General features: G+C 52.4%; 1 protein-coding gene across 1 annotated transcript; it reads left to right on the forward strand.

Moving 5' to 3' along the window:
- The first annotated feature begins 4650 nt into the window (after window positions 1-4650).
- HOXA13 (homeobox A13) lies at window positions 4651-7783 on the forward strand. The gene is made up of 2 exons (XM_069772681.1): window positions 4651-5569; window positions 6203-7783. The coding sequence occupies exons 1-2, from the start codon at window positions 4897-4899 to the stop codon at window positions 6445-6447; spliced, it is 918 nt and encodes a 305-aa protein (XP_069628782.1). The 5' UTR covers window positions 4651-4896; the 3' UTR covers window positions 6448-7783.
- The last annotated feature ends 4384 nt before the right edge of the window (window positions 7784-12167 follow it).

The raw sequence follows: 12167 nt of genomic DNA on the forward strand, positions 1-12167 counted from the left end.
TCTTCTGAGACCTCGCTCCATAAAGATTAGTTCGTGTCCCACACTTCGGGTGAAAGCAATTATATTATTTTCGAGCACACCTTATTTATAGGAGGTGCAGTTTGAAAGTTTGGGTGGACTGAAATAGGTAGGTCCGTATCTAGTGTGCGCCTGAGGATTTTTAGGACGCCTTTTATACCTGAGAGAAATGCAGCATTAAGCTCTTCGCAGATCTTCTCGGACTTTTCCCCTTTTGCATTTGCTTTTACAAATTCTTCTTTTGTAATTATCTCAGCCCCCCCAGCACGCAGTGGGAGGGAGAGAGTTAAGATGTCCTGCGAACCCCGCTCGTAAAGCTGCTTACTTCCATTAGAAACACATGAATATCCTGAAATGCAAAGTGTCTTTAAAACGGACTCAGGAATGTTTATCTCAATCCTTGATGCTTTAGAAATTGTGGAAGAAAACAGCGGTGACATTACTGCTCCAAATTAACCTTCTGACAGGTAAATTTCATTTGCTCATGAAAATCAAATTCGATTAAGGCTCTTGCTCCTGCTATCACTTCACTCCCGCGTCTTCCAGGACTCCTGGGCTCTGCAGGACGGAGCTTATTATTAGTAACTAAGATCACCCTCTAGCCCCTCCATTATCAGCTAGGATCTTTTAGCGGGTTTAGAGGGATTTAACTCTGACAAACATATTTTCAACAATCAGCCACGATTCCCCCCACACCCCCCCATGCTCATTAATTAGCTCTAAGCAGTGGATGGAAAAGTAAGAGTGGAATTCCTTGGGCGACGGTTTTTCTTCTGTATTCGTACGATTGTGATTATCCTACGTGAAATCAGAGTTCCCTTCAGTCGGGCATTCCTGCGGCAGGGCTCCGGAGGGTGCGTGTGTGTGTTATCACACAAAGGCTGGCTTGGAAAAAAAGCCTTCTAGATACTCTGCCGACAAACTCCGTATTTGCAAAACCTGACGTTCAGCTGAAGGGACTTTTGGTTTCTCTAAGAAAAGCGAAATTTTAAGGCCTTTTTAGGAAAATGAGTGACCATATTCCTATCACATGGGGAGATTTACAGACGATTTACATTTTCTCGTTTAAGGCCAAAATCCTGCAGTCCTCACTGTGGCAAGACTATCTTTGGCTTCATGGCGTCAGCAGCACGCAGTGACTTGCTTCAAAGCACTTGCAAGAGCCAAATTCTGCCCTTGCTTACACCTGCGAAGTCGGTTAAATGCATCTGACCACTCTCAGGGCGGCCAAGGAAGAAAATGCCACTAAAGCTTTTTATAATACCTGAGATGGGCATGGCCGTGCACCGAGAAGGGTGACTGCCGCTGAATAGGAAAATCAGTTAGAAATTGCCTGGCTCTGAAAGGATTCAGCACCTTTTAAAATACTCCTACTGATCATGGCTGTTCATCCTCTTGCTCCCTAAGGAATTAATACTCGTTTTAGAGGAAACGATTTAACAGATGTATTTCTCTCCAAGATGTTTTACACGCTATATAAATGCAAAGCATTTCGGAGGCTTGCATCAAATCTCTTGCAAAATGCTGAGGCTGTACCATACGCTTGTATTTGCTATATCCTAACTGTATTTCGGACGAAAAAGACAGAAAAAATTGGAAGAAGCTTCGATTGGTCTGTCGGTTGCATGCACGGAAGCATTCAATTATCAAGTTAATTTTCCAAAATGAACCATTTGTAGAGCATGGCCAAATCAATGAGTGGCTTCGAGTAAACTCTTTCTTAGTTTTAGCTAATTTATCCAGCACATCCCAAGCCTTCCATTGCGAAAAATAAAAGCTCTTCCACAATTGGTAGGGAATGGTATATGTTCAAGGCGGGGGGGGGGGGGGGGGCGTAGGCTCGGGCATATTTTTGTCGCTGGTGTTCATTACAGGGTCCATGATTTTCGAAGAACATCTGTTCTGCTCGATGCCTTCAGCCCTCATGGTTCCTTTCTAATATTTAATGGCAGATACCCATTAAGGCAGGAAGGAATTATAGCTGGGGAATGAAAATTGGGTATCGGGGCGGGGGAACCTAAAATAGCTGACGAGGCTTTCCTCCTCTCTCGGTGTCAATAATTTATCAAAAGTCAGTCAAGTTCGGAAAGCAAAACAAAGGCGTAAAGCCCCGTGTCCGACAATAACTATTTTTCTGATGCTGCATACGCACACCCTGCAGATGCCATTTTGCCTATTTTGAGGGAACGGTCCCATTCCCTGACTCCCACCGACGTCACGGCAAATAGGGGAAGGGGACAGTTGTATCACTGCTCTTATCAGCGGTGAAAAGCACGGCCCTCTTCCTAATGATTAAATAGAGCTCTAGAGCGAGGGATAGATGCCGAGAAGGGAGAAAAGAGAGCGCTTTCATCTAGTCTCCCTTCTCCCTCTCGCACACAGGGCTGGAACAGCCTCAAGTGGGTAAACAAAACAAAAAAAAAACAACCACCAAAACTCGGCAGACCGGATGCCCCCCCTCTTTGTCCCCCCCCCCCCCCCCCGCTCCACCGCTTCTACAGTTTGCACCGGGGCCGAAAGCTACGGTTTCACATGGCTTCTCCCTCCTTATGGAAAGGGGCTTGAAAAGTAGAGGCAGATGAAGGAGAAACTTTCTGCGGCTGAGGGAGAGGAGAGTTTGGAGAGGGTAGCGGGCTGCGGGGGGGTGGGGGGGGAGAGACGAGCTGGGGAGATTAGTGTTCTCATGGCTACCCGCTTTTTAACAAATCAGACAGATCTTCGGACTGTGAATGACAGTTCTCACATTGGCTAGATTGCAACTTTCAACTTGACCTTGGCCTCTAGCCGTGTCTAACCCGTATGTACAACAGCGCTGCCCCATAGAGCTGCCTTCCCTTCCCCCTTCTCCCCCCGCCCCGCTGCAACTCGATTTTCAGGAGCAGCCTCGAGAAAGCGGAGGGAAACAAACCGACCCGATTCATGCCAGTCAAGCAACGTTTGGCCGGGGAAATCCACAGGTTTCAAAACTGGAGCCTGAAAGAAAAGGAGAAATATGCGGGGAATAAATATTTGCTTTTGGCCATGAGGAAGAATGCGGAACAGAGTACGCGAAGTCAAAATGGGAACTCTTTATTGGCTACAATGAAGGAAAAAAAGCGGCTAAAATGCTGCCAAATTAGCAGGGGAATGACAGCGACTTCAGGTATCTCAACCCATCGCACGGAAAAACCACCTTGAAAAGAAATCCACGGGCGCCAAAAGGCTAGTTCTCATGGCTGGCAGCTCTGCGCTAGGCAAGGAAGAGCCTGCTCGGTAACAATGTACGTCCCGGGACTGCTCTGCGCTTGTAGCCATGCGGGCAAAACAATGCTACAACGTCAATGGGAAGGACAATAGGATAATAAATACGCCGAGCTGTCAGGCGCAAAACAAAGCAACATGCAACTGTAAAAAAAAGAAAAAAAAGATTAGTTTTCAAGATGGGAGTATTTGGGGCTGTTTTGTCCACACGCGTGAGGGCTGAGAGCTGTTAACGATGAGATGAACGCTGCTTTAGGTCAAGTTTATTGATAGCTCAGTGATGGAGCATTTTGAGTTCAAGGTTGTGCGCGAATAACTGAATGCTGGGGGGGAACGCATCCGCGCCGGTAAGAGGTGCGGGGAATATTAAAAATGGAAATTATTTGGCCCTATGAAAAATTCTAACATTTATCATGAAAAAAGAACGCAGTTGGGTTTTTTCCCCAGCTTTCTCTGGAAAGCTTTTTCCGGTTTTTTGCAGAGGTACGACCTTCCAAAAAAAGAGCAAAAACCATTTTTCAGCCAATAAACTATTTTTTCCCAGCACAAAAAAGCACCGTGGGTCCGTGCGCATGCTGTACGAGCCGACGTGCTATTTTACAGCCAAAAAAGATTGAGGCCGAATTGTAGGCCCCGGTTTTATTATTACAGCAGCAGCTAATACAGCGGAATCGCGATGGAGATCCAGTTAACCCTCCCGCTCCCTCGGCCCATCCTGAAAGATAATATAAAAAAAAAGTCGGGATTTCCTGGTCTGTTGCTCTTATCTGACTTCGGAGGCTTTGTGGCGAGAGGAGCGAGACGGGTCTTGGGCTTTCGACGGGCGGGAAGGAAGGAGGAAAACACCCAGCGAGGACCCCGGGAGAGGGCTCCGCTTCGGGAGCCTTATCTGGCCCGGCGTGCGGCCCGGGGAACGCTTCTCCGCCCGCCGTTTGCGGCGGGCCCCCCGCGCCGCCCGGCCGGGCCCCCGCCGGCGCTCCCCGGGGAGAGGCGGCGGTTCAGACCGGGGGAGGAAGGGGGTCGAAAGGGTGCGGCTCATCTCCCCCCCACCCCCCCGCCTCCCGGAGATGAGGGGAGGCCTCCGGGGCTTCCGCGGCGCTCGGGGCGGGGAGGGCCGGAGGAAAAGCGGCGCGGGGGAAGGAATCAGGCCGGGGTGCCGGGGGGGAGTCCCGCACCTCGGGGAACGCGCCGCGGCAGCCACGGGGCCAAAATGCTCACGCCTCGGTGGCGAGGGGAGGGAGGGCCGGAGGGAGGAAGGAGGGAGGAGGGAGGGAGGAGGGAGGGAGGGAAGCAGAGAGGGCGGACAGGCGGGCCCCCCCGCCCCCCCCGCGGCGCCCGCGCCCTGCGCGGCGGCGGCGGCGGCGGCGGCAGGACCGCGCCGTGCCCGCGCCCGTGCCCGCGCCCCCGGGCCGGGACCCGGCCCCGCGCGGTTATTGCGTTATTTAATTATCTCCACTTTATTCCTTCAGATGTTTATCAGCTGCTTTGCATATCACGTGGGGGCGGGCGGCCCAATGAGGGCCGGCCTGGCGCGACACTGGCGCGTCAGCCTTGGTCAAGTCCCGGAGATTGAGTATCTCTTTTTTCAGTCTTTGGGGCTTTTAAAAAAGAGCCACTAGTCTCAATGCGGAGCGGGCTATGACAGCCTCCGTGCTCCTCCACCCCCGCTGGATCGAGCCCGTCATGTTCCTCTACGACAACAGCCTGGATGAGATCAATAAGAACATGGACGGGTTTCACGCCGGCAGCAACTTCGCGGCGGCGGCGGCGGCCAACCCCTGCCGCAACCTGATGGCTCACCCCGCGCCCCTGGCCGCCCCCAGCGCCGCCGCCTACACCTCCAGCGAGGCCCCCGCCGCCGGCATGGCCGAGCCCGCTGTCAAGCAGTGCAGCCCCTGCTCGGCCGCCGTGCAGAGCTCCTCCGGCGCCGCGCTGCCCTACGGCTACTTCGGCAGCGGCTACTACCCCTGCCGCATGACCCACCACAACGCCATCAAGTCCTGCGCCCAGCCCGCCTCCACCTTCGCCGACAAGTACATGGACACCTCGGTCTCCGGCGAGGAGTTCACGTCGCGGGCCAAGGAGTTCGCCTTCTACCAGGGCTACGCCGCCGGGCCCTACCAGCCGGTGCCCGGCTACCTGGATATGCCCGTGGTGCCCGCCATCGGCGGCCCCGGCGAGCCGCGCCACGACCCCCTGCTCCCCATGGACAGCTACCAGCCTTGGGCCATCACCAATGGGTGGAACGGGCAAGTGTACTGCCCCAAGGAGCAGAGCCAGCCGCCTCACCTCTGGAAATCCACCCTCCCGGGTAATACACCTGCATGGCTCCCCCTGCCCCCCCCCCCCCATCCTCTTCCTCCTCCTCCCCCGCTCGCCCCTCCCGGGTGTCCCGCCGGCAGGGCTCCGGGATCACCCCCGGGCTGACCCTTCCCCGCCCCGCCCGCGCTCCCCGGCCCCAGCCCGCCCCGGCCCGCACATGCCCCGGCGCCGCTGGAGCGGCACCGGTGCCGCCCCCCGCCCCCCGCCGGCGCTCGGCGCATCCCGCCTCGCCCGCCTGGCCCCGCCGCCGGCACCGGGAGAGGAAACAGCTGAAAAGGGCCGCGGGAAGTTCTGCGGTATTATTTTCCATAAAGCCCGGAGCACGCAGGCCGGGTAAATGGCTGCAGCCCCGCTCGCTGCTTCCCGGAGTCCCTCGCCGGGCTCCGCGGGGTTTGTTATTCTTATTTGTCCGCCTGACAGAAGCGAGCCGTTCCGTGCCTAAGAGCTGTCTGCGGCGGCCAGGAAAGAGGAAGCCCAAGTGCTGAGCCGGGCTTTAGTAAGCTAAGCTGGAGCGGGGCAGGCGGAGGAGTGCGCTGTAACTCTAACCCCTGTGCCACTTGAAGATGTCCTAAGCGGTTCGAGCGATTTTCTAACGCTTGCCTGCATGGTTTTTCTGTTCCAGACGTCGTTTCGCATCCCTCGGACGCGAACTCGTACAGACGTGGGAGAAAGAAACGAGTGCCTTACACAAAGGTCCAGTTAAAAGAACTCGAAAGGGAATATGCTACAAATAAATTCATAACCAAAGACAAACGGAGGAGGATATCGGCGACTACAAATCTGTCAGAGAGACAGGTCACAATCTGGTTCCAAAACAGAAGGGTCAAAGAGAAAAAAGTGATCAACAAATTGAAGACTACCAGTTAATGGATTAAAAATGGAGGAGCAACAACTCAGAAGTTTCAGAACTTTTTTTTTTCCGTGTTAAGATTAAAATAATTATTAATAATAATTAAAAAGAGAAAAGACAATGAACCTCTTCTTTCAGAACAAGAGATCTGTATCTTTGGAATTATAGCTTTTTTTTTTTTTTTTTTAATATTGCTGTAGCAAAATGGTTAAAACTGACAGTTCTCCTGAAATCCCAAGCAGCCAGCCAGTATCACTGACAGACTGTAAAGCCCACACGCCCAGCCCCGAGAGATACACTTTCAATTGAGACACGATTTTCTGAGAAACTTGTAAGTACTTCTATGACCTTACTATTTGAGAAGACTCTTCGTGGCCATGATGCGAGAGCTGGTTAATGTGAGGAGGTCGATGTGGACACATAATCTGGTTTTCTTCCATTGCAATCCAAACTGTATGTTGAATGACTGCTCAGGTAAACCATAGTGAAAAAAAAAATGTACAATTACTGTATGTTTTTAAGCAATGCATTTAATGTCAAAAAGTAATAATAAACCTCGAAGGTACTGAATAAGGATTTCAGAGACATCAGTAATGAAGGAAGCTCTGTGGAGGATCTATCTTGATAGCAAATTTAAAACATCGCAAAGTAGTGGGGATAGAAAGGAAAATATTTGCCTGGAGATGTCTTCTTTCGGTTTTATTTTTTATTTTCAGCAGATGATTTCTTGTCATCTGAACTGGGGGGTTTTGTTGTTTTTAAATTTTTTTCTCCTGCAGACCGTACAATAGATACTTTTTAAAGGACTCTGCCTATTATAAACCTCAAATAATCTTCAAGAATTAATATTCTAAGTCCCCGGAAGTTTTTAAATATTTGACTCTGGGTGGATACAAAAAACGTGAACATTGGCATTTCTTTACAGTAGAAAAAAAACCCCCACCTTTCTGGAAAAAAAATAAAAATCCAAGAACTTTGAACTGAAATACATTTTTCCCCAGAAGTATTTTGATTTATATAATCTATATTTTGATCTATAAGTAATTAGTCGTTTCTCCTTGTTTATTGTCTGTTATGAGGCCGCAGTAGAACGTTTAGGGATTCTTTTTACAGCACCTTTTAATCCAATCAGTTATTTCAACCAGCACATTATTTTGTTTTTATTCACTATAAGAAGCTATCTTGTAAATAAATAAAAAAAAATTCAGCGCACTGTGAAAATGTACTTGTGCACCCTCATTTTTTTTTATATTTCTACTGAAAAATGAAAACCCAAGACGTGTAGATAGGTATAGTAGCATTAATACTGTTAATAAAATAGTCACTGTAATAAAACCTGAAAGAAATACTCTTTATTTTTCCATACCTACATGCATTTCATACGAAAAGCATAATGTATCTGTCTCGTAATTGTAAGACTCTTGTCTTCCGTTGTGCAGCTTGTGTGTGTATATATGGTGGGGTTTTTTTTTTTCTGGACGGTGTTTATCTGGGGGCAGGCACGCCTGATAACCAGCGTTCCTAAACTATAAATGTTTCGATAATGTTGAACAGTGGTTTTGCAGCGGGGCTGGGGGCCGGGGGAGGAAGAGCGGGATGATACGGCTGCAAGCGCTGAAGCCTTTACCGGGAAATGGAGTCCGGCCGCCGGCCCCTGGGACGGGGGGGAGACGCTGCCCAGCTCGGCCGTGCCTCGGCGGGAAGGTGCGGGGGGAGCTGTGTGGCGATGACAGGACGGGGAAGGCCTGAAACCTTGACCTTGAGGGGGAAAAAAGCCGATTTGTGACCTTGACTTTTGACAGCTCCTGGCGCCGGCGGCATCCGCGGGCCGACAGCGCCACCTCGTGGCCGCCGCGGCGCCGCGCCCGCACCTGGCCGCGCCCGCGCAGCATCCTCCTCGCGGGCGGGCGCGCACACGCGTGGGACCCGCGCCGCCACGCGCGGGGCCCGCCACAAATCCTTTTAGGGGGATAGAGAGAGAGATACACGCCCCTGTATAATGTGTCTGAACTTGCAAGGCAGAGCGCGGGGCGGGTTGTGCTCCGCTACTTCTCTGGCGGTGGCAGGAGCCAGGCGAGGCTGGCCTGGGGGCAGAAATCGGTAAAAACCGGTGCCCGTCTGGGCAATGCCGGTGCGGTGCAAGGAGCCGCCGGTGATGTGAGCGGCGGGCCGGTTTGGTCGAGCACAAAGAGAGGTTTGCTTTCGCCGCCTGTCTCCTGCGGTGGTCTGCAGCTCTAATTAGAGCTATTGGGGGACCTTTACGGTACATTTAGAGGGTATCATATACCGCCCTAGCTGTGCGCTTCTAGCCTTACATTTCTGAAATTCAAAAGGACCCACCTCTGCAGGGATCAGCGCAGAGCGCTTTCCGACCCTCAGATCTGACTGGAACGCATTGCGTGCAATAACTTATATGAGAAGTACCTGCAGGAGCGGGATCTGTTTTCCCGGAGGCTGTCGTGTCGGGGGCTTTGCGCTCCGTGCGGGATTTTAGCTTTCCCGGCGTGTGCGGGCGCGTTCTCCGCCCGCAGCTCTCGGGGCGCGCAGGGGCCGCGGAGGGCTGCGGTTTCTCAGGACGCGGGAAACCCGCGGCCGCGGAGCGTGGGAATATGGACTCCGTCCCTTCGGAGGCCAGTCAGGGACTTTCTGAGCGAGATTTCTCCCGTCCCGCTGGGAAAATAGCCGGGGAGAGGTACTTAAGTGGCAGCCGGTTTCCAGGCCGTGCAGTTGGGCTGTACTTTGGGGTGACAGCCTGTCCCCGTGAGGTGACGGGGGACAGCCCCCCTGTGACAAGGGCCCGGCCTGTCCGCGGCCTGCGGCGCCGGGCGAGGGACGACGGGCAAAGACCCACGGGCGCAAGAGCGCCCGAGGAGGGGCAATAACCCGTCCCCGGCGGGCAGGGCCTTGGGCTGCCCACGGGCGAGGGGAGCCGGGTGGGACGCCCCTCGCCGCTGGGGAGCCAGCAGCCTCCGCGACCCCCGGCCTGGGATTTTCAGCGGGGCTGGAGCAGGCAGCAAACCCCCGTGCTGGGGCTGCCGGAGCCGCAGGCAGCCGCTCTTCCCCCTTGCACCGTGCGCGGAGGTCGGGGGCTGCGGGCTGGCTCCGGGGGCCGGTCTCCCACCGGCCGTACCTGCCGTCCGCGGGCAGATAGCGGCCGGGCTGCCTTGGCTGCAGACACCGGCCAGTCTCCTGTCCTCCGCCTCATTGCGACGCTTTCTCCCGAAGGAGCTAAATTGCCTGCAGAATGCCACTTGCGAATTACACTTGTTCTCGCTCCGAGTGAATAATTCTATTTATTCCGTTATATTTCGCAACCTGTATAATTATTGCATGAGACACGTCGCAAATTACATGTGTTGCAGGTCGGAGATGAGGGTGGTAGGCAGGATTCGAGTCCTCTGTATCTTAGGCAGGATCTTCTATTTTCACACCGTGCCCCAGAGCGATAGAATTCAGAAACCCACATCGAGAATATGGCCGACATTAGTAAAATAACAGCTTTTTTTTTTTTTTTTAAAAAGGTAACTCTTAATCGGAGCTAGCGTTTGAAGATTATGTTTTCACACTGAACTGCCTACCGTTCAAATCTGCTAAGCATTTCTAGACTGACCGTGGATTAGCGAATCTAAATTCCCACTACCGTTCAAATAGCTCTGCCGCATATATATTTCACAGGGTAAAAAAGGGGAGCGTTTGACTCGCGATCGCTGGCAGGAGTAAGGTAACATTTTGGATCGGACCCCTGCTACCCTGGAAGTCAGCGTCCAGGCTCTCAGCAGGAGCAGCAGGTCCTGTCTCCCGGCCCTGCGGCGGAGGAGAGTCCCCGGCGGGGGAGCAGGATCGGGCCCGTGGAGGACCGGCGGCGGAGCTCCCCCACCCCACCGGGGTGTCTCCCTCGGACACCCGGGCGGGCGGCGGCAGCTCCGCGCCCGGTCCCGCGGGGCCGACGGCTCCTCTGGGACCCGCTGCCTTCTCCTCGGGCCCGGCTCCAGGCTCCGCTCGGGAAACGTCCCCCGGGGGCGAGTGGCTCGGGCAGGTGAGTAAAGGCCGGGAGCTCCGTGCCTTGCTCACGCGGGCACCCCCAGGGAGGGGGGCGCGGGCAGCGGCGGTGCCCGGCGGAGCCCTCCGCGCCGCGGCCGTGCGGCGGTTCAGGGCACCGAGACGGGGGTGTCTGCGGTTTTCGGGTCGCGGAAGATTCCCCGTCCGCCGGGCTTGCGTGCCCGCCCGCCCCCGCCTCGGTCCTCCCGCGTCTCTGCCCACCCACGGCTGCACCCACGCGGCCCTCCGCGCCCCCAGCCCGCCGGCCCTCCGCCGGGCAGAGGTGGCCTCGGAGCGTGCGGGAGAGCGGGTGTGTAGGTGTGTGTGCTCGTGTTATTTATTACCTTCATTTACCGTCCAAAAGCTGTTGGCACATACATTTTCAAGTACAAATTGCTGTTGTATTACATATTCCCCTCTCACCAATCTGCCGCCAGCGTCCTAAAATACATCCCTAATATGTTTTACAAGTAAATATGTCACCAACGAAAATAATTAAGCAACGTGATACATTACTTCACGACGTCCGTCCCTGTATGCCGTTCGGAGAGAATGACTATTTATATTCCCCGCGTTACTGAGAATGTTTTAAAATGGTGGTGGGGAACTTATTGTGCCTGGCTTGCCGCGTAGAGTTATATGTGCGAGGAGTTTTATTTGCAGACGTTAAAAAAAAAAAAGTGCCGGAAGAAGGATTTGAAAAGAAAACAAACAAAAATTAAAAAAACAAAACCTACGTAGACAAAGTAGGGGTCTCTATTTTCTCAGCTCCCCTAGAAATTAAATTGTTACGTATAACATTTTAGCGGATGTGCAGAGGGACGCAAGGGACAGAGGGAGCAAGTTATTACTGTATATTTAGCGTATTTATTGAAACATTAATGTCAGAGCAGTATTTCATTCCCAGTGTAAAACGCAAAACATAACTAAAGACAAAAAAGATTAGTTCAGTTTCACTTCAAGTAATTCTTGCGGGATTCACGACGTATACTTTAATTCCCAGTGTCTGGATACGTTGGTTTCTAATCACCTAATTCTGGGCGTCCTTGGTCCCTCAGACTTGAAATTCCCATGGACAGAACGTGGCCTTACGTCTTTGATGCGGACAGACGGGTACAGCAAATGTTTTGTATTTTTTCCCACCAAGAGAATAATCCGGTATTTTATCTATCCCCGCCTCGAGCTCTTGGCAGTAGCAAAGATGGTTTGCTATGGGAAATAAACCTTGACAGGAGCATATTTCCGAAAAAGAATGATAAGTAGAACTGCAAAGCTATATCTTTTTCGGCCGCATTTTGCTCAGAAAGACTCCCGCTTAAAAACCCTCGCTAGCTGTGATGGCCTCTGAAGCAAACAGAAAAAATACGGTGCTCAATATCGAAATGCTCAGCAAAGAAAATCGCCCATGGCTTCCAGAGCAGCGACTTTATTTTGTATGCGTGTGAACGAACGGGTAAGCATCTCGGCCTTTAGCCTATAAATTAAAGTTATTTAGAAAAAAAAATGGCTATGGCTTAAATAAAACCCCATTTCTGGTGCATTTCAGCATTCTCCGTGGGCAGCGTTAGCAATAAAATCAAGACAGCGTTTAATACAAAAAAAATATTGGCAGGCGCTAAAAGGCCGTTTGTTGCCATTCATAACTTTTAGATGCGTTTTAATGCACTTTAATGATGATTTGAAGAGATGGCCTTGCCCG

Source organism: Haliaeetus albicilla, chromosome 2 (genome assembly GCF_947461875.1).
Source record: "Haliaeetus albicilla chromosome 2, bHalAlb1.1, whole genome shotgun sequence".
In the NCBI taxonomy this organism is placed as follows: domain Eukaryota; kingdom Metazoa; phylum Chordata; class Aves; order Accipitriformes; family Accipitridae; genus Haliaeetus; species Haliaeetus albicilla.

What these genes read in the sequence shown, in the direction of transcription:
- HOXA13 (XM_069772681.1), top strand. Translation starts at nt 4,897, where the DNA reads ATGACAGCCTCCGTGCTCCTCCACCCCCGCTGGATCGAGCCCGTCATG. An exon ending in CTGGAAATCCACCCTCCCGG is followed by an intron (nt 5,570 to 6,202) that starts GTAATACACCTG and finishes TTTCTGTTCCAG; the next exon opens with ACGTCGTTTCGCATCCCTCG.